Source organism: Stegostoma tigrinum, chromosome 14, assembly GCF_030684315.1.
Source record: "Stegostoma tigrinum isolate sSteTig4 chromosome 14, sSteTig4.hap1, whole genome shotgun sequence".
Taxonomy (NCBI): domain Eukaryota; kingdom Metazoa; phylum Chordata; class Chondrichthyes; order Orectolobiformes; family Stegostomatidae; genus Stegostoma; species Stegostoma tigrinum.
The window spans coordinates 57,816,741-57,839,913 of record NC_081367.1 but is presented as its reverse complement, the minus strand read 5'-3'; the positions used below and the strand labels follow the sequence as shown (position 1 = coordinate 57,839,913).

The 23,173-nt window shown below is 43.2% G+C and overlaps 1 protein-coding gene across 2 annotated transcripts in view; it reads right to left on the bottom strand.

Moving 5' to 3' along the window:
- Positions 1–23,173, bottom strand: part of fndc3ba (fibronectin type III domain containing 3Ba) — a 348,395-nt gene that overhangs the window by 124,817 nt on the left and 200,405 nt on the right. For both annotated transcript variants that reach the window (XM_048542804.2, XM_048542805.2), the window contains one exon: positions 10,376–10,452. In XM_048542804.2, the coding sequence (XP_048398761.1) occupies positions 10,376–10,452 (77 nt within the window). The remainder of the gene's footprint in view (positions 1–10,375; positions 10,453–23,173) is intronic.

Sequence of the window (23,173 nt, the reverse complement as noted above, 5' to 3'; positions counted from 1 at the left end):
ATCTTTTCTTTTTCCCTGATCTATGACCTCTTTTACTACCTTATGAGAAGTGACTGACTGATCATTCAAGATCAGTTCCTGTGCAGGAGTGGGACTTCAGTCAAAGCCAATGTCTATGATCCACTTGAACCTCCTCTTAGCCCTCCTAATCTCATCTGATCACTGTATTTTTCTGTTCCTTTCTCCCTCATATTTTTCTCATTTTCCTTTAAAAATACATATCTTCACTCAGATGGTGGTGAATCTTTGGAATACTGTGCCCTAGAGGGCCGTGGAGGCTTTGTTGTTACATATGTCCAAGGTTGAGATTGATAGGTTTCTAGATATTAAACCTTTCAAGGGACACAGGGATAGTGCAGAAAAGTGGCGTTAAGGTAAAAGTTCAGCTATGATCTCACTGTGTGCTAAACCCAGATCCAGGGGCTGAATGACCTAATGCTGTTCCGATTTCTTACATTCTGATGTAATTCATCCCCAAAGACTGCCCATTCAAACCATTGTCAAATTAAAGATGTGCCGTCCTGAATTTCTGACTTGGTTTCTTGGCAACTCTGTTATATTGGAGACTTTTAGATTTGCTGTTTCTCACAAGTGGAAACACTCACTCAGTGTCTATCCTACCAAACCCTTTTTCGAATTTTAACAGCCTCCAAAAGAATCTCCTTCTAGCCTCAATTTTACAAAGAATAGCTCCAGTCTTTTTCTGATATACCGAACAATCATTTGTGATAGTTTCTCTTCCCAATCCCACATCACTACCTCTAACATCTCCCAACGCACTATCCTGGGGCTCCTACATCTACATGATTTTCTCCAGTTACTTTGTCTGCAAGCCCAGTATTAATTTTCACATGTTCACAGCTCTGTATTCACCACCATCTCTCCTCACTCTCCTAACTTATCAGACTCTGACTTCAACATCCTTACTGGATGAGCAGAAATTTCCCCCAACTAAATTTTAGGCGATTGGGACCATTTGTTACTAGTTACCCAGCAACCGATCCCATTCCCATGTTGGAGTAACACAGCTAGTCTGGCACCATCTGTGGTGAGAGAAAAAGGTTTAGCCTTTCAATTCTGATATTACTGTACTTCATCCATGGGTATGCCCAGACCTGCTGGGAGTTTCTCCAGCATTTTCACCCTCTATTACAGATTTCCAGCATGTATAATATTTTGTTTCAGTTTGACGCTGTTTCCTCTCCCTGGCACTAGGCTGGAATTAAGCCAATCTGTTCACAACCTTGGCGTCACATTTGATGCCAAGGGGAACTTCTGACCTCAGACCTGAGCCATCTCTAAGATCACCTATTTCCACCTCTGTAATATTGTTTGAATTCACACTTTTTTTTTAGCTTGTCTACTGCTTAAAGCCTGATCCATCCTTTAGTCACCTCCAGACTCAATGATTACATCACAATAAAGAAAATGAGAAAAACACATGAGGGAGAAAGGAATAAAAGAATGCGTTGATCAGGTAAGCTGCCTGCTCTCTCACATTCTATCTTTGTAAACATAAGGTCATCCAAAACTCTGCTGCCTGTGTCTTATTTCCCAGTACATCCTGGATCCCTATGATCTCTGTGCTCACAGATCTACATTTGCTTCAAGTCCAGCCACATCTCAACCTTCAATTTCTCATCCCTTCTTATTCCCAGCCTCACCCCTCCCCATCTCTGAAATCTCATCCAGTTTTCTAGCCCTCCTTCATATCTACACCCCTCTAATTCAGGGCTGTTGTGCATTCCTAATTGTAATCACTTTACCATTGATAACCATGCCTTCAGATACCAAGGTCCCAAGCTTCAGAAATTCCCACATTTCTCTGCCTCTATCACAGTTTCCCTCTTTAAGAAATTCCTTAAAACCTAAATTCTTGACCAAGACATAGGGTCATTTAAAAAACAGTTCATGAAATGTAGGTATCACTGGCTGGGCCTTCACCAATTATCCAGAAGGTTGTTAAGAGTTAATCATATTGCCATGGGCTTGGATTTACATGTCAGCCAGACCAGGTAAGGATGGAAGATTTCCTTTATTAAAAGGACATTCATTTTTACAACAATTAACAGTGGTTATAAGGCTGTAATTTGACTAAATTTTCATTCCGGGTTTTTATTGAATTCAAATTCCACCATCAGCCATCGGGGGTTTGAACCCATGTCCCTAGAGAATAATTCAGCTCTGGGTTACTAGCCCAGTGAAATTATAACTGTGTGGCCACCTGTCCTGAATGTGACCTAACATCTGCTTTGGCTCAATGTCATACTTTGTTTTATAACACACCTGTGGAGTGTTTTGAAATATTTATCATATTCAAGGTGTTACATGAGTATAAAGTGTTGTAAGCGTTAAAGTGACAGTGTTTGATAATTATGAAGGTGTGATGTCACTGTGACCTCAGCAGTCATGTGTTTGCGTCCTGCAAAGAAACTTTTGTCTTTCACAGGCACTATGCTCCTTACCATCTTGTACACTGTAACAATAAACAGATGTTAACTTTAATATTGGATCTGAAATTGACTTAATGGTAGGGGGTAGAACGTGGTGGTAGAAGGCTGTTTGTGCAACTGGAACCAATTTCCAGTGGTGTGTCCCTTGTTGTCCATGATAATATATTAAGAATGGAAATGAGAATGCGGAGTGATGCTTTTTAAGTCTGCAGATGACATGAAGACTGGCTGGCTGGTTGGCAGTGAGGAAGAAGGTCTTAGGTTACAGGAGAATATAAACAGATTGGTTGGGTGAGCACATCGGTGACAGATGGAATTTAACTGTGATGTATGTGAGGTAATGTACTTTGAAAGAGGTAATAAGATAAGGAAGTATTTAAGGAATGTCAGGGCTCTAGGAAGCTCAGAGGAACGGAGGGATTTTTAGGGTGCTTGTCGACAAATCTCTAAAAGGTAGCAGGGCAGATTAATACAGTAGTCAAGAATGCATATAGGAGACTTCCTTTATCAATGGAGCATGTTAGCTATGGATAGAGACTGGATAAACTCAGATTCTTATGTTTCAAGCGGAGAAGATTGAGAGGGCCTGATAAGATTCTGGGGGGCATGGATAAGGTATTAGAAAGCATCTCTTGCTTTTAGTTGAAGGGTCAATAATGAGGGGCAGTATTTCAAGGAGAAATGCAAGAAGTTTAGAGGGGAATTGAGGAAAATCTTTTTCACCCATGATGGGAATCTGGAATACACTACCTGGAAGACTAGTTAAGGCAGGTAATGGGGCGACCTTTAAAAACTACTTGGGTGAACATCATAACGTCAAAGACTATAGGCTGCATGCTAGTGTAGATTTGGTGTAGTTTTGGTGGTACAGACTGAATAGCCCAAAGGCATCTTCTGTACTGTATGATTACTAAGAGAGCTAGCCTGAGTTTCTATAAAGACCTGGAGAGCCCAAACTATGACATGTTAATACAGCGTAAATTTACATTTCTGGTATCATCTTCACAAATCATTTCTGCACTTTCCTCAGTGTCTCTATATTCTTTTAGTCATATGGATAATTTTGATGTCCTAAAATGCTCCTGCATGCCTTACATGAAACTGAGACAGAAGAAGGTCCTTGGTGTGGGTTGTCATTCACTGAGCCGCAAGGTGATAGGGTTCACGACCTAGTTAAGAGATTTGGCCACATAATTCATGTTGACAGGGACTGCTCACTTCCGTTTAAGATCCCAAGGCCATTTTTTTCTCAGAGTTGTCTCCATTGGCTGAGGTAATCATTCTCCTGTGACCAACCTCACAACAAACAGACTGTCTTGTAATTATCTCATTAGTGCTTGTGGGATCCAGCTGTGCAAAAACCAACAGCTGTTTCCTGCGACGACAACGAACACATTTATAAAGGGGGTCACTCTTCATATCAGTTCCTCTGGGCCAGAAGGTCTGGGTTCAAGTCCCACCTCAGGATCTGAATGCCAAGGAAGGTGTGTCACAACATGGCTCAATAAGTTGGTTTTCCGTCAATCCTTCCAACATATTTATAACAAGCAGTAAGAGCGAGAGAGCTTCCTCATCAGCCAGAATCGACATTCCCCATGTTAAAATCCTATGCAGGTGCTAGTCATGAGCATGATGCACACACATGCACACACCCCCACACACACTGACACACACACAGACTGGCACACACACACACAGACACGCAAACAGACTGACACACACACACACACACACACACACACACACACACGCAGACACGCAGACACATACATACTGACACAAACACACACACACGCAGGCTGGCACACACAAACTGAGACACGTGTGCACACACACACCAATGATCAAAACCTCTGTTTCTTGTGATGAAAGCAGAAAATACTCTAAGTGCTTGACAGGTTAGACAGTATAAGACAGTGGAAGATAATCTTGTGGTGTCTGAAACATATTGCTGAGTCAGGAATTAATTGGACCCAACGACAACCCGTATTGATGACCAGGTAGCTGCTGTTGTTGTAAGCCCACCTCCAACAAAAGCACACAGAGGCGGGGCACTGACAGAACATGCTACTCAATGGATATCAAATCCCCAATTCCTCACCATCTGGTGTTTCTTACGCTCCTGGGAAGAGCAGTTGCTGTACCGAGCTACTGTGCACCCAGATAGAATGTTTTCTATGGTGCATCTGTAAAAATTGGTGAGGGGTCTTATGCATGTGCCAAATTTCCTAAGCCTCCTGAGGAAGAAGAGGTGTTGTTGTCCCTTCTTGACTGTCACATTTACTTGGGAGGATCAGGACAGATTGTTGGCTATTGTCACTCCTGGGAATTTGATGCTCTTGATCCTCACCACCTCAGCTCCATTGATGTAGATAGTGGCATGTTCTCCTCTGTTCTTCTTGAGGTCAATGATCAGTTCTTTTGTTTTTGCTAACATTGAGAGAAAGATTGTTATCACTGCACTATGGCACCAAGCACTATCTCCTTCCTGCATTCTGACTCGTCATTATTGATATGCGCCCTACCACGGTCATGTCATTAATGAACTTGTAGATCTCACTCATACGAACTTTGGCCGCACAGTCGTGGGTGCACAGGGAGTACATTAGGGGGCTGAGTACACATCCATGGGGGGCACCAGCATTGAGGATGATCATGGAGAAGGTGTTGCTGTCTGTCTTCACTGATTGCAGTCTGTGGTCAGAAAGCTGAGGATCCAGTGTAGAGGGCAGAGCCAAGACCTGGGTCTCAGAAATTTGAGATTAGTTTGGTTGGGAATATAGTGTTGAAGGCAGAGCTGATAAGTAGGAGCCTGACTTAGGTATCCTTATTAGCCAGATGTTCCAAGATTGAGTGTAGAGCTAGAGACTGTGGACCTGTTTCACCAGTAGGCACATTGCAAGAGACCGAGGCAAGCTAGGAGGGCGAGAGTTCATGTGGGCCAGGGCTAACCTCTCAATGCACTTTATGATTATGGAGGTCACAGCCACTGGATGGTAGAATTAAATTTAGTGTCCATAAGTCAAAAAAAAATCCCTTCTGGGTCTATATTAACCTTTAGAAGAATGGAGTCTGCCTTTTTTACTTGGTCTGGCCTACATGTATTCACCCGTGTGCTGTGCTGTGGTATGGATTTGTAATCCAAACATCCATTCTGATGCTCTGATTATGGGCTTCACCCCACCATTGCAGAAGGTGAAATTGAAATTCAGTTTTATTTTCTAATATTAAAAGTAGGCTCAGTGGTGACCACAAAACCAATGTTAATGGTTGTAAAATTCCATTTGATTCATAAATATCCTCTCAGGTAAGAATGCCTACTATCCACAACTGGCTTATCTGTCACTCCTGGCCCACAGAGACGTGCTTAACTCTTAACCAACCACTGGGTTGGCCGTGCTTGTTATTCAATGGTATCAAAGTGCTATAAAGTCTGATACAAGGAAGGAAACTGGATTGACCAACTGGCAATGACTAAGGCACTTGAATTGACAATAGCATATCCAGGCCTGTGCAGGGTTTGTTTGTCTGGATGACGGCAGCTCCAAAAACACTCAGATGTTTGACACCATCCCAGGACAAAGCAGTCTGCTTGGCTGAAGTCCCATCCACCTTCTTCGACATTTCTGATGAACATTTCTGTAGCAGCAGTATATACTCACTACAACAACTCAATCAAGACTCCCTCAGACAGGGCTTTTCAACTCCATGACCTCTAAAACACAGGACAAGGATAGCAAATACATGGAAAAACCGCTACCTGCAGGTTCCCCTCCAAGTCACACACACCCGTCCTAACTTGGAACTAAATTGTCGTGTCTTCAGCATCCCTGGGTCAAAATCCTGGAACTCCCTCTCTAACAGAATTGTGGGTGTCTCTACACCATATGGACCTGTGTTTTTCAAGAAAGCAGCTCAGCAGCACATTGTCAAGAGCAAACAGGAATGGGTAATAAATGCTGGCCCAGCCAGCAAAGCCTACATTCCCTGGGTAAATAAAAATTATCTGATTAGCCCAACTGTCATGTAGATTAAGGTTGCCCAAGATTATTCTGTCATGTTTCTCACAAGCCCCATTTATTTCTTCTGCACACTTTGTTATACAAGGTAACTACTGTTACAGTATAAGATTGTTCCTTTCTCTCTCTTTTCCCTACTCATACTGCTTCTACATTTTGCTCTTTATAAGTGAGTCATCTTTTGCTACTCTGTTCAAAATGTCTTGATTAATAAAACTACACCACCACTCTTTGCAGATTTCTGTCAAACACACTTCTGTTCTCAGAACTCTTGGAACCAAGATTCTGTAAGTGGGGATACAGGAGAACGGAGTGCAGGGAGCTCCTTGTGGTTCCTCACATTAAAACCTGTCACTCCTATGGAATGCCTTTATGATGCTGCAGCTCCCTGCAATGAGGTTCCCCGTTCAGTCCCAGTTAAAATACCTAACAGCAGTGGGTCCGAGTGGCACAATCAATACCCACTTTCAATGTGCTTCACTCTCTGATTCTCTCTTTTCCCCTTTATTTGTTACTTTTCCTCTTCTCTTTGCTTTCCTCATGAGAACAATCAACTACTCTCTGGAATTTAAAACGATGAGAAGTAATCTCATTAAAACAAAAGATTCTGGGCATTTTGACAGGATGGATGCTGAGAGATTGGAGAGTCTGGGGAAATATGGGTCACTAACTCTGTAAAAGGGCTCGGCTATTTAGAGCTGAAATGAGGTGAAGTGTCTTAATTCAGAGGGCTGTGGGTGTCCGGAATTCTCTCCCTGAAGAGTGGTGTGGCGCCTCAATCACAGAGTGTTCAAGACTGAGGTTTATACATTCCTGAACACAAAGTTACGAACAATTAATGGGAAGGTCAGCCATTTTCAGTTATGTGGTGCAGTAGACTTGATGGGCCGAATTCCTACTGTTACACCTGTTCTTCAATATTTACTTTTGCTGCTATTGCCCCATGCTGTCTGTTACTTTCCCTCTCTCAGTCTCTGCCTTGTTGAAAATAAAACATTGACAACTGGGGATAGGATTCACGTGCTCAGTGAATGTGAAACACAGATGGTTGCCACATATCCTTTCAGGAGTTAAACAGATTTATTTTCAATTCCAGCAACTCATGCATTGCAACTCAAATGAAGCTGTCTGACACAACCCCACACACTCTCCAACTTCCTGAGTTCAAGGAGGTCAGGATTGTTTTCCTAAACCAGCCGTTAATTCACTTCCTGCCCAAAGGGCTTCATGTTTCATGCAGGTTTCTTGGTAATTACAAAAATAAAATTATACGCTTTCATTGACTCTACCCATCCATTTCATCTCCTTCGACAGCACATGAACACTCCATCCTATTTTTCATTCATTTCAGGGATGTAGGCATCACTAGTCAGTATTTACTGCCCATCCCCAATTGCCCTGGAGAAGGTGAGCTGCCTTCTTGAACCACTGCAGTTCATATGCTTTTTGTAGACCTACAAAGCCTTTCAGGAGGAAGTTTCAAAATTTTGACCCATCAAAAGTGTAAGAACGGTTCCAAGCCATGATAGTGGGTGTTTTGGAAGGGAACTTGCAGGAGGTAGTGTTCTCATGATTTTTCTGTCCTTGTCTTTGTAGATGACAAATGTCGCACGTTTGGAAGCTGCTGTTGAACAAGACTTGGTGAATCACTGCAGTGAACCTTGCAGATGGTACACACTGCTGCCACTGTGCATCAGTGGTAGAGGGAGAGAGTATTTAAAAACAGTTGAAGGGGCACCAATCGACACATGATATGTCAAACTGCTTGAGTGTTGCTGGGTCTGCATTCATCCAGGCTAATGGGGAGCATTCCATTACACTGCTGACCTCTGCCTTGTGGATAGCGGACAAACTTTGTAGTTATTTGTCAGAATTTTCAACTTGCTGAGTGATCTTCCAGCCATTGTCTTTATAAGGCTCTTCCAGTTCAATTTCTGATTGATGCAGACCCACACTATGTTGATAATTGAGGAGGTAACGATGGGAATAGGTGTCAAAAGGAGATGATCAGATTCTAGGAGATAACAAAAGGCAGCAGATGCTGGAAGCCAGAGTTGATAAAATGTTGAGCTGGCGGAGCACAAGAGGTCAGACAGCATCTGAGGCGTAGGAAAGTCAGGTTTCGAGTTGGCACCCTTCATCAGGGTCGATGAAGGGTCCCAACGTGAAACTTCAACTTTCCTGCTCCTCAGATGGTTAGATTCTTTCTTGTTGGAGGGGGCCATTGCTCAGCACTTGTGGGGTATGACTGGATGTGGCAGGACTGCATGACTTTGTTTAAAGGATCATTTAGTTCTATTAATTACATGCTGCTTCTCCTTTTTGCGATGCATGCAGTTCTGTGCAATAGCCTCACCACATTGACACCTCACCTTTCGGCTGTCCAATGCTACATCTGGAGTGTTTTCCGTGATTTCCCAAAAACCCATTGTTGATCCCCAGCTTGTTGGTAATGCCGATCAGGTTAAAGATTGTGATTGAGTACAATTCTGCTTTTGATGGTGGCTTAAAATGCTCGAGCTTTCCTGAATCCGTACAATTTAGCACTGTGGTGGTTTTGCACAACACAATGGAGGATTTCCTTAGTCCTTTCTAAAATTCTTTCATGGGATGTGGATGTCACTGGCAAGACCAGCATTTGTTGCCCGCCCTTGAATTGAGTCGAGTTGCCTGCAAAAGCGAATTAGTAGTCATGAAGAGACATGTGGACCATACCAGGTAAGAATGGCAGATTTCCTTCCCTGAAAGACGTGAGTGAATCCGATGGATTTTTAGAATACCCAAGAGGGGTTTAACAGTCACTGTCACTGACGCTAAGAGACACCGAGATTCCTTCAATTTAAATTCTGCCAGTTACCATCGTGAGATTTGAACGCACATCCCCAGAACATTAACTTGAGTCTCCAGATCATGAGTGCAGTGACATTACCACTGCACCTCTATCTTTCCATTGGGCTTTGTTGCAACAAGGGCTTTATGTTGTTTACTGCTACCAATACAGTCATGAGGTGTATTGGGGCAAGTGGATTGATAAGAATAAGGGAAACTCCACATTGTCTAGATACCCTACATTCTTTAGCCTCCTGACTGAAGATCTTTAGCAAAACTAAATTGAGAAAAGTCCACCAAATACAATGAACTGATCTTCACCACGGCTGTCCTCCCCATGCTCAGAAAGCCACCAGTTCTCTGTATACACACACGCGCGCACACACACACACACACACACACACACGCCCACACACACACACGCAGGCTGGCACACACACACTCAGACACATACATACTGACACAAACACACATACACGCAGGCTGGCACACACAAACTGAGACACGTGTGCACACACACACCAATGATCAAAACCTCTGTTTCTTGTGATGAAAGCAGAAAATACTCTAAGTGCTTGACAGGTTAGACAGTATAAGACAGTGGAAGATAATCTTGTGGTGTCTGAAACATATTGCTGAGTCAGGAATTAATTGGACCCAACGACAATCCTCCTTCCCTGCTGAATCTGAGACCTTTTATAATTCGCAATGGGAGAGGATAAAACACCATTGAGTCTCAATGATATAAGGCATTTGTTTTCCAACACAAGAGGTCAATACCAGTAGATGCAAGTTACACTGACTAGTTGGTCATAACTACAAAGACTGTTAGGAACCAGAGGACCTTGTGCTAGATGGCGCCTCTCCATCAAAACTTTTGTGACTCCTCAATTGGTTAGAGCTCAATAAAGCTTCAACATTAACTCTTCCAGAGCCGTTACTTTATATAATACATGATATTCAAGAGGTTTGGCAATTAGGATTGGTTCCTTATCATCCCTCACCTCAGAGATAGATATCAGACTTGTGCACAGGCTGAGTCAGGAAGGGGTGTGTGTTGGGATGATCTCTTACCTGCGAGATGTATCCTGGTGGGACGTGAATTGGGGGAATGGATCCATTAGGGGACATCATGGGAACTTCTGCTGGCCCTGCCAATAAAACACAGATACAAGAAGGTTCAGGAAGGAGAGAGAAAAAAGCCTTTGCACTCACCAAACCAATAAAACATTAACACCCAAAGAAAGAGTGAGACTCCGAAACCTTGTGTCTTCAAATAAACATTTTGGACTATAACCTTGTGTGGTGTGATTTTTGACCTTGTCTACCCCAGTCCAACATCAGCACCTCCACATCAATAAATCTCAGCAATAACTCAACAGGATTCAATCAGAAATAGATGCACTGTTGCCCCTGTATTTTGTCCCTTTAGCTCTCCCTTCCATATTCATTGGGTCACTTCAGCCATATTTGGTTGGTCAGAGCAAGCAAAGAGTGAGACTGTGAGAATGAGGTATATGGAGAGAGGAGACAATGAATTAACCTGGAAAAGCAAGAAGCAGGAGCTGGTGAGTGGAAATCTGAGACAGATGAGGAGAATTTCTGGTGGGTGGAGAATTTCTGCCTCTCAGAGGGTTGAAGCGCTTTGGAATTGTACCTCGTAAGAGAGTGGAGGCAGATTATTAGATGCTCTTTGGACGATGTCAATAGATTTTCATTAGGAGGAGAGCCAAAGGCTTACGGGGTTATATGGGAATGTGGAATTCAAAACACAGATAATTCACATCTTTATTGAATGGCAGAGATGGACTGAATGGCCAGCACAGGCTTGTGCATTGTGGCAGGAGAGTGGACTTTAAATCTAGCAGTGGTCAACTCACTGCCTAACCGCCTGTTGCTGCTTTCCTGCTGTCCCAGCAGTGATGTCAGGGGGCCTGCCCTCTGGTGGACTAATTGACGACTTTGAGTGGGCAACTACTATCCATTGAAAGGCATCACCCTACCTTTGCCAAGATGTAACCGGATGTGGGTGAGCTCACCTTGCAGGTATCCCCAGAAGGGCAGCTAGTGGATTTTGGATGGAGTAGGGGGAGTGGGAAACACGAGTGCTCAGGGAGACAATAGAGAGAGGTTTCCAAAGAGAAGATTGAGAAATACTGCCAGATAATGGATAGCTAAGGCCAATCTGTGGTAGACAGAAGAAAAGCGGGAATGAGAAAAAGATTTGCCTTTATTTGCCAGAATGTTCAAATTTCTCTACAGCCAATAAAGTCATTCTTCAAGCATAGTCGCAACAGTAAAGTAGGAAAAGCAGAAGCAAATTTGTGAGCAGCAAGATCCCACATACAGCAATATGATAATAATCAGGTATTACAGTGGTGTTGATTGAGGGATTGATATACATATGACCCTGAGACACCATAGTGGATTTCCCAGCTCTTTGTTTGGCAATAACACCATGGAATCTTGTACATGCACCTGAGGCAGGAAGCTATATTGATGCTCCATCTGAAAGGGGACACAGGCAGCTGCAACATTGTGGCAGGGTGTGTGGCTCGAACACTGCAACCTTTGAACTTAGAGAAAAAGAGTGCTGCTCATTGAGCCAAGCTGCCACATTGTTAACTCTATCGTGCATCAAATTCTAATCAGATTCATTTTATTGGCCAATTTTGAAATTCCCTCTCTGATCAGCAAAACATACACATTTCTGCCAAAGCTCAGAGGTTGGATGCATTATCACGCGATTGGCTAAGCTGCTCACTGAGACCTCAATTTTAACCTGGGCACTTCAACTGGAAATAGTTTCTCCTCATTTACTCTGTCAAAATGCCTGAAGAGTTTGAAAATCTTTTGAACTTCTTTAACCTTTACGGCTTTGAAGAGAAAGCTTTTCCTGTCTCTCTGAGGACCATTCCGGCCAACACCCCCACGCAAACTCTGAAAAACTTGTTTCTCTTCTTAAAACACTTATTGCCCCAAAATTCCCCAGTTGAGAGCGAGGCCACATTTTAGGAAGCCTCAGCATAACCCCCATGCCTATTAAACTTGTGAGCAGACATTGAAATTGCCCGATGGGCGGGGACTGTATCAGTGTCATCTTTGTGGTTTCAGAGCTTGTATATACCTGTGCAGCCATTGCATGGTTTTGGAGTTTGCACACAGTGTTATACAGTCATACAACATGGAAACAGACCCTTCAGTCCAACTATACAGTAAGGCATTTGATAAGGATCCCCATGGTAGGTTGATGGAGAAAGTGAAGTCGCATGGAGTCCAGCGTGTACTAGCTAGATGATTAGAGAACTGGCTGGGCAACAGGAGACAGATAGTTATAGTGCAAGGGAGTTTCTCAAAATGGAGAACTGTGACCAGTAGTGCTCCACAGGCAGCCATGTTGGGGCCATTGATGTTTGTGATATACGTAAATGCTCTGGAGGAAGGTATAGATGGTCTGATTAGCAAGTTTGCAGATGACATGCAGATTGGTGGAGTAGCAGACAGTGAAGAGGACGATTGGAGAATGCAGCAGAATATAGACAGATCGGAGAGTTGGGCAGAGAAAGGGCAGATGGAGTGCAATCCAGGCAAATGCGAGGTGATGCATTTTGGAAGATCCAATTCAACAGCCAACTATCCGGTAAATGCAAAAGCCCTGGGGAAAACTGATGCACAGAGAGATCTGGGTGTTCAGGTCCATTGTTCCCTGAAGGTGGCAATGCAGGTCGATAGAGTGGTCAAGAAGGCATATGGCATGCTTTTATTGATCGGACGGGGTATTGAGTACAAGAGTTGGCAGGTCACGTTACAGTTGTATAGGACTTTGGTTTGGCCACATTTGGAGTACTGTGTGCAGTTCTGGTTGCCACATTACCAAAAGGAGGTGGATGCTTTGGAGAGGGTGCAGAAGGGGTTCACCGGGATGTTGCCTGGTATGGAGGTCGCTAGCTATGAAGAGAGGTTGAGTAGATTAGGATTATTTACACTAGAAAGACAGAGGTTGAGGGGGGTCCTAATTGAGGTCTACAAAATCATGAGAGGTTTAGACAGAGTGGATAGCAAGAAGCTTTTTCCCCCAGGGTGGGGGACTCAATTACTAGGGGTTACGATTACAAGATAAGAGGGGAAAAGTTTAAGGGAGATATGCATGGACAGTTCTTTCCGCAGAGGGGGGTGGGTGCCTGGAACGCGTTGCCAGCGGAGGTGGTAGAGGCGGGCACGATAGCTTCATTTAAGATGTATCTAGACATATACATGAATGGGCAGAGAGCAGAGTGATACAGATCCTTGGAAAATAGGTGGCAGGTTTAGATAGAGGATCTGGATCAGCGCAGGCTTGGAGGGCCGAAGGGCCTGTTCCTGTGCTGTAATTTTCTTTGTTCTTTGTTCTTGTCCATCCTGACCATAATCCCAAACTAAACACACCCCACCTGCCTGCGCTTGGCCCAATTTCCTCCAAACCATTTCTTATTCATGTACTTATTCAAATATCTTTTAAACATTGTAACTATACCCGCATCCACCATTCTGTGTCAAAAATTGATGCTTATGTCTTTTTTAAAATCTTCCTCCTCTCACCTTAAAAATATGCCCCTAGTTTTAAAATCCACCACCCTAGGGAAAAGACACTTAATATTCACTTTATCTCTATCCCTCATGATTTTATCAACCCCCATAAGATCACCCCTCAACCTCCTACAGTCCAGTGAAAAGAAGTCCCAGCCTATCCAGCCTCTCCTTATAACTCCAGCCCTCCATGCCCAGCAACATCCTGTTGCATGCTTTCAGAGCTTATTTCCAACAGTGTGACCTTTGCATGGTTTTACAGCTTGCATGTGCCAGATTGTGTAGTTTCTAACCTTGCATGCACTAATGCAAGCATTTTATTATTTCCCAGAGCCAATGCCCAATATTGCATCTGCTGCTTGAGGGATGAACTGAGAAAAAAATATATCAACAAGTTTCTGCCTAGGAGGTGAATCCAGGAGACTTCAGTGTGGAATGAGTTAAAAACCTCAACTGAAAAAGACCTTCTACACAAAGAGAGAGAGAGATTGAGAGCTCAGCGAACTGAGCCTTCCCCCACTCTCGGCCTCTTTAATTAAAGAGTTTCCATTCCCTCTCTTGCACAACACCGCACTAACAGCTGGGGTTCTCATTCAGTCCTGTTTTCTCCCCTCCCCCGGACTCAGCTGTGGCTCAAGTACTTTCCCTGATGCCCAGTGATCTCTGACTGGCTTCCAGAAAATCCATTCCACAGTCAGAGTACTGCCTTCAACTCCGAGCCTTGCCAGACCAGTGAGTCATTCCCATATGGGAAAAGAGAGCGGCTGTTCCTTCGGCAAACAGCTGGAAATTGTTTCAGACTCTCCTGAGCTGGAACTGTCTCGGCTTTACACGAGTTGCTTTCTTAATTTTTCCAATCCCCTCCCATCAATGCGCAGGACTGCAAAGGCAGGATACTGTTTGCTCAGTGACCATTTCACATCATGCAGCAGCAATCACCGCACAAAATGATCCCTGAATGAAATGGCAACTCACTGAATCTTCTAGCCCATCGGCCCCTTTTTTGCCAATGCTAGCTCTTTGATGCATCGATGCAGTTTGTCCCAAGCTCCCGTGCCGTCAAGATTCACCAAGCCCTACCACAATAGCTGCCACGGACTGTTCATCTTCCCTGGTGATGATGCGGGGAGTAACAGTAACCAACTCTCACCCTCCCACAACTCCCCCTCCTTACAGAAGGAAAGGGGTTGGATGAGTTTGGGGAGGGAATTCCAATTTTCAGGTCCACAGACTGCTGAAGGCATGCCCGTCAGTGGTACAGTGAAGGAAGTGGGTGCCAAGGGCCTGGCATTACAGGAATGTAGATTCTCTAAAATCACAACTGGGGTGTCCTGAGGTAGCACTCACTCACAACATGAACAGATTTCACTTTGCGGCTTCCCACGTGTAGCAAATCCTCCATCTTCCTCATTGTGCTACTCAGAGATAGTAGGAACTGCCGATGCTGGAGAATCTGAGATAACAAGGTGTACAGCTGGGTGAACATAGCAGGCCAAGCAGCATCAGAGGAGCAGGAAACCTGATGTTTCGGGTTTGGACCCTTCTTCAGAAATGGATCCAGACCAAAAACGTCAGCTTTCCAGCTGCTCTGATGCTGCTTGGCCTGCTGTGTTCATCCAGCTCTACACCTTGTATTCTCAGCTTTTATTCCGTTGTGGAATGTGGGTGTTGCTGGCTGGACTGCATTTATTGCCCATCCCTTGTTGGCATTGCGAAAATGGAGGTGAGCTGCCTTCTTGAACCGTGCAGTCCAAGTGCTGCAGGTTGACCCACAATGATGTCAGGGAGAAAATTCCGAGATCTTGACCCAGCTACACAGGAGGGGCAATATATTTCCACATCAGAGTGCTAAGTGGCTTAAAGGGAACTTGCAGGTGGTGTTCCCCTCTATCTGCTGGTCTTGCCCATTGAGATGGAAGTGGTTGTAGGGTTAGAAAGTGCTGTCCAAGGATTTTTGGTGAATTTCTGCAGTGCATCTTGTAGCTGGTACACACTGTTGCTACTGAGAGTCAGTGGTGGAGGGAGTGAATGTTGTCAATGTGGTGCCAGTTGGCCGCTTGGTTGTAAATCCTGGTCATTAACTGGTGCCTTTGCTTCTTTGCAAAGTTGACTTGATGCCAATTCCCAAGGATACCATGTCCTGCAGATGTAGATAAATCCACAATTTGTAAGAGTTAAAGTCAGATTAGGACAGCAGGCTTTAACTCAGTAAAGTAGCCTATTCAAGAAGCTAGTTGACCAATTCTGGCTGTTAGAATTCAAAGATCTGAATTTCTTTGAGGAATCAATGAGGTGTTGGTCATTGTAGCTAAACAGGTTCTGAAACAGAAAGGGAATTCATTCACCGCATGGTCTGTAAAGATCAAGAGGAATTTGCATAGGACTTCAGTGGTTTGAGATGAAAACCAAGTGAGTATTGTCACTGTACCGTTTGAAATTTGGTTCAAGTTGGAAGTTCAGTGGTATTGAAGGTGCTTTAACTTACTGGAAGAATAAACTCTCTGGAGTGAAAGAGGATAAAAGGAGTGATTGAGAGGCCGAGGTCCAGTGAGATTAGCTGCAGAAAGGCATCACCAGCCACAGTGTAATGAGAGTGCAGGCAAAGAAGCAAATGGTGTGCAGGATTGGCAAATATTTCTAGTTTTTTTAAGTAAAAGTTAGCTTTTCAGTTTGTGTTTAGGTCTCTGGGGCTTTTCTTCTCTCTTCCTTTAAAAATAACTGCCTAAGCTTTATAAAAACAAAACATCATTACAGTAATTTGTAAAAACAAGCAATTGCAAGTCTTCTTTCACTCATTCATAGGGTGAAGGTTTCCCTGGCTAGCTGAGCATTTATTGCCTATCCGTAATCTCCCAGCAGGCATTTGTAATAGTCAACCACTTCGTTGTAGGTCTGGAGTCTCAGATAGGCCAGACCCAGGTGAGAATGACTGCTTTCTTCCCTAAAGCGACATTCAGCTACCTCAAACATGAGGCAAAGTGTCACACAAACTAGGCTGATTCCGAAACAAAGCATCAACATAAACTAGGAAAAGTGTTACACAAACTGTTCCAATCAGCGTGTGATGCATTGCAAACATCACCAACGCTGAGGCAAATCATCGAAGTGACCACAGATACAGGAGCTGGAGAAAAACATTCAGCCCAATGAGGGTGCTCCCCTATTGAAAGAGCTCATGGCTAATCTGATCACCTCACATTCCTGTCTTTTCTCCATAACCTTCCTTTCCTTGCCTGATTAAAAATCTGTCACTCTCAAGCCCTGAATATAATTAACTCAGCCCTGACTGCCCTTTGCAGTGAAGAATTCTACAGATTCACTTCCCTCAGAGAAGAAATTCCTCCTCGTCTCCATCTTAAATGTGTAACTCGTATTCTGAGATTGTATCCTCTAGTCTTAGATTCTCCCCCACCAGAAAGGGAAACTACCTTTCTGCATTTACCCTCCCCAAGAATCTTAGGAATTTCAACAAGGCTTCCTCTTGTTCTTTAAAATTGAGTACAGGCCCAATTTACTCAACATAACCTCAAACAATCCTTGCATACCTGGGATTAGCCCAGTGAACCTCCTCCAATGCCAATATGTCTTTTCCTCGATGGGCTAACCAAACCTCTACCCAACTTTCCAGCTGTGGTCTGGGTAATGCCTCGTATAGTTTCAGCAAAATCTTTCTGCTTTAATAAGCTATTCCCTTTGAAGTAAAGGCCAACATTCCATGTGCCCTCCCTAATACCCAATAAGGTTGGATGTATCTTCAAATCCCTATGTCTAGCTTTCTGCAGCCTTTATCCATTGAAATAATATTCATCTACTCTTCCTGCCGAAGTGTATATCTTCACATATGGGATTCTGAAAGTGCAGCAACTGTGGATCAAGGTGAACCAAGTGAGGGCCAAAGGGTCCCATAAATTGTGCCAAATGTGTCTTACAAACTGCAAGGGCTGTGGTCGAAAGCATCATGCAATGTCAGCGACTGTGCAGAGACGCCTAAAAACTGCACTGACTTTGGGGTAATTCATCACACACAGCACTGACTGAGAGCTAACGCAGCTCACACAAACTGCATTAACTCCGGGGCAAATCATCTCACAAACCGCAGCATCTGTGAGGCAAGTTGTCTCATACACTGAGGTCAGGTGGAACACAAACTGTGTTGACTGAGGGGAAAATGATCACAGAACCTGCTGGATAGTGCAAAATGATGCCTACGTGGCACTGACTGCGGGTCAGAGTCCCACAGACTCTACAGAATGTAACAGTGACCTCATTTAAACACACATGATTCTCACAGGGTTTGACAAAGTAGAAGAAGAGAGGTTGCTTCCCCTCATGGGAGAATCTAAGCCCAGAGGGTATTATCTCAAATACAGAGCTTCCTTCTTAAGACAGACATGACAAAGAATTTCATAACTCAAGAGAGGAGTGAATCTGTAGAATTCTTTACTGAGAACTGTAGAAATTGGGTGAATTCATATGTTCAAGATTGAGATAACAGGTTTTTAAATCAGTGAGGGAATCAAGGGTTACAGGGAAAGGCAGGAAAGTGGAGTTGAAGGTTATCTAATCAGCCATGATCTCCTTAAATGGCAGGCAAGATCTGATGGACTCAGTGGCCAGCTACTGTTCTCACGTCCTCTGGTCTCAATCACCACACAGAATATTCCACAGCCGGTTCAAACTGTCACTCCAACTGACGTCACGACTCTTCTGTGAAACGTGTGCCAATAATCATTCCCACTGTTCTACAAGTTGTCACTAGTGTGTAAATATATAAAATCCCAATGAGACCATGATTTGCATGGCTGCCTGCAACTCGGGACACAAAACAATTCATGATCAGAAAAAGTAACACTAACTTTACCAGCAGCAATGAAAAGAAAGGATTTCTACTTTATTCCACTTGACTATTTCCCTTCAAATTTGCAAATATACACACTCAATCTCAATTAAGACAGACAATTTCAAATACATAATATGGGTGGAAAGGCCAAATAGACAGGATAAGCAAAATTCTAGAGATCAAAAGTCCCAAAGGAGCAAAGTGATTTTTCTTGTCTTTTTAATTTTACAGTGCTGATTATGTCAGGATTGTAGGGTCATGGACATTCTTCAATTAAATGATTGATTGGGTGAAAGGTAAATAAACGGCACTGGGCAGGCCTTGCAGTATCACATCATTTCCTGGTCAATGTACAAGGTCCTTTGATAGTCTCAGATCTTCCTGAAAAAACTTCTGGATATTTAATTAGGATTTCACCCGGGCAGCCATTTTCTGAACAAAAAGTGCTAAGCCAATCAAGGCGAATCTTTCCCAACCAATTTGAGATAAACAAACTGAATAGGTATTTTCTTTCGATTTAATCTTTCTTTTCTGTGTTTTTCCCGCAGAGAGAGAAAGAGAGAGAGTTGAATGATTTCCGTCTACAGGCTCTGGGTCTTTTCTTCCACTTTTTGCTGGTCTTGGAATTTACAGGTTTTAACACTCTGTAGCTTAACTTCTCACAGGGGCTTTAGTCAGGCAGAACTTCCTAAATACATATGATCCTCAGTGCTGCTCAGTCTCAAGTTCTCCCTCCTACTGCCTAAAAAAGCTACAATATCCTGTAGAATTCAACATTATGTGTCAAGATTATACGACTATTAAGTTGAGAAACTTTGTCGCTATTCCAATTATAGCCGTCCAACTTTCATTTCAGTTTATAATCTTAAAAAATGAAAACTACTTGCTCTCTTACATAACTCCAACCATTTTAAAACATGTTTCTTCACCAGGTAAACAATACAATGCAACACAAACATTACATCCATACACCCTCATTCATTCCTTGGACAGGGTTTAAACAATTTCCTGTCATTTGCTTCCCAAATTGTTAAACTACTTCAGCATAGTAATGTTCTTGATAATTGCCTGCTATTACATTATCTTATTTTACATTGAATGGTTAAGTTATTAAGTTCCATTAGAATAATATTATTATATTTTCAGTCTTAAATTTCTCAAAAAAAACTAGCTGATTATAGTCAGGCTTTGTTCGTGTTTCTTCATAACTATGATGGACACACATTTCAAAATTGCTCATATTAATCCCAAAGTTTCCTTTCACTCCATAAAGTAGACCTTCCGATATTGATTTAATTTCTTAGAAATGTACACCATTGGTTTCTCTATGTCTTTTCCTTCACTTTGTAAAAGTTAGTAAGTAAATATTCTCTCCTTAGACCAAAATGTGGCTTAACTTAAGGGTGACTACATTAAAGGGTGAAGTTGAGAAGACAGTGATCTTAGTGTGGGAATTGAATCCACGCTGTTGGTATTGCTCTGATCAGTTTGTGACGCATCGGGCTAACTGAGCTCACCAACTACCCAATCTTGTAATAAGTCCATGCCTATCTCTGCAGCTCCCACCCTCCAAGGCATTCACATCAATTGCCATTTTAAAGGGTTTTGTAAAGTAATATGTGGCCAATAGTGACTCACTTATTAGGGTTGACGTCAGTTTCTGAATGGCTGTTTGGCACTCTGACCATACAGAGTGCGGTGGCTGTAATGAGATCAGCCTGGCGGATCTCATATTATGTGAGTTCCCTGACTGGGTCTGTTAACCTGGTCCAATCAGAGAGCCCTGGTTGACAGATAAACAGGAAGAGTGTCAGAGATTCTGTTTATTCTGAGGAAGTTGGACCAGGGTCAAGTACTGTGCACATGTAAATAAAGGATGGCTTAGTGTTGGGAAACCAGCCTCTGTGGAGTTATTTCAGTTGGCAAGGAGAGGAAAAAAAAATATGGCCCTGAAGGAATTCATTTACAACAGTCATCTTTGAATTGGGATAAGCATTTCTGGCATCATGCTGTTATTTGGGAAGCTTGACTTATTCAATCCTGCCACTGAAGATTGGGCCCAATGGAAAGAATGTGTTATTTTTTTCCAGGCAAATGACATTGGGGCAGATGAAAATCTACAAGTAATTCTCCTGGCAGCTTGAGGACTGACATCTTTTTCAGTTATTAGGAGCCTTACGTTTCATGAGGCCCCAGATACTAAAACGTTCAAGAGTTGACAGATTTAGTTAAGGAATATTACATTCCCTCGTCTCGTCTAATTCTGAGATGCTATTGGTTTTACTTTGCAGTTCAAGAACCAGGAGAATCCATGTCAGGATTTTTGATGAGGTTAAGATGACTGGCAGAAGCATGTGACTTGGATTTAGCCCTTAATGAGATGCTGAGAGACTGTTTGATGTGTGGGATTAATGATGTAACCATGCAAAGGCGTCTACCAGCTGAAGCCCAGCTGGACTTCAAACAGAGCAGTACAACGGCTCTGTCATTGGAAGATGCAGCAAGTAGCGTGTGTGAATTACAAGGTATGCCAATGGAAGTGGATACCCTATCCAAGCTGACTGAGCTTGGGGAACATCACTTGAGCGAAGACAATTGCATAGCCACACTGAGGACATATCCTGAACAAAGGGACTCGAGGTCAGCCCCAAAATGAAGCCAAGCCTTGGCCAAATGGCTAACATTTTCTTCAGGAGGGATCTGTACCTTTGGGACCGTCTCCACCTGAACTGAGCTGGGACCAATGTTCTAGCAGAAAGGGCAAATAGGCTTCTCCTTATCTCCATTCTAAAACGTCTTTCCTTTACTCTAAGGCCATGACCTAGTCTCTCCTACCAGGTCATTAAGTATATTTAAGACGGAGATAGACAGGTTCTTGATTATCAAGGGGATTGAGGATTATGGGGAGAAGGCGGGAGAATGGGGTTGAGAAACTTACCAGCCATGATCGAATGGCAGAGCAGACTCGAAGGGCTGAAAAGCCTAATTTTTGCTCTTATGTATTATGGTCTTATAGGATCTGGGTCAGCAAGCCATTCTAGTTGCTGTTGGTATGTGACAACAAAAAATCTGAAGTGAGTAACCAAACTCAAGCTGGTATCCAGGAGAGTGCACACCCTGGAAAGCCAACCTACATCTAGATTGAAACAGGTAAATTACTTAACAACATCCAAATCAGAATCAATCAAAAGAAATGCCTGATTAAATGGTCATCCAGTTTTAATACAGGTTGATACCAGTGCAGCTGTATCAATAACTATAGAACCAACCTTTAACAAAATTCCCTCTGGGATCCAATCCTTAAGTTTGCAATAAGGCTGCGGTTAAACTGAGAACCTATAGCAGGGAACACCTACATGTTAAGGGTACAACTTCAGTTCCAGTCTCTTATGAGAAGCAGCTGTTTCAGTTACCAGTGACTGTCGTAAAAAACTTGGGCCCATGCCTGATGGAGTGAAATTGGTTGAGAAAGATTCACTTGGAGTGACTCAACATTTTTCAATGAGAGAGTGGCTGCCTGAGTGAAGTTCTAATTAAATTCACTGACGTTTTTCAGGGAGGTCTAGGGACTATCAAAGGAGCAAAGGCCAGCTTGCACGTTGGCCAGGAATTATTTCCACGATTCTGCAAGGTCCGCCTAATGCCATTGGCCTTATGGGCAAATGTAGAGGCAGAAACCAGGAGGCTGGAAAGTGAAGGAATCATCAAGCCAGTGCAGTTTGTAGAATGGGCAGCACCGGTCGTGTTGATTGTGAACAAAAACAAAGTTGCTGGAAAAGCTCAGCAGGTCTGGCAGCATCTTTGAAGGAGAAAACAGAGTTAACGTTTCGGGTCCGGTGACCCTTCCTCAGAACCCCGCTTTTCCAGCAACTTCGTCTTTGTTCTTGATTTACAGCATCTGCAGTCCTTTTGGTTTTTGTATCGATTGTGAAGCCTGATGTGTCAGTTGACCTTTGTGGGGATTTTAAACAAACAGTAAACCATTTCTCGCAGCTGGATAAATACCTGATCCCTTGCATAGAGGGTTTATTCACAAAACTGGCAGGGGATGCTGTCCTTTGTGAAGCTGGATACGAGCCCTGTGTACATGCAATTGCGGTTAGATGAGGATTTCCAGAAGGATGCTACAATTAATACCTGTAAGGGTTTGTACCAATACGCAAGACTGCCATTTATCAGTGGATGATGTAGAACATTTTACAAAGGCAGGTCACTATTTATCTGGATGAAATGCTAATAAAAGGGAAGACTGATAAAGAGCACTTGGAGAACTTGGACATAGTGCTTAGACATTTCTCCAAGGTGGGCTTATGCCTTAGAAGGGAGAAATATATGTTTCAGGCAACCCAAGCAACCTGCTGGGGCGACAGAGTTAACAAGACTGGGTTACACCTGTTGGACGATAAAGCGAGGGCAAACAAAAATGCCCTGAGATCCCACATCTGTACCAGAGGTTAGGCTTTCCT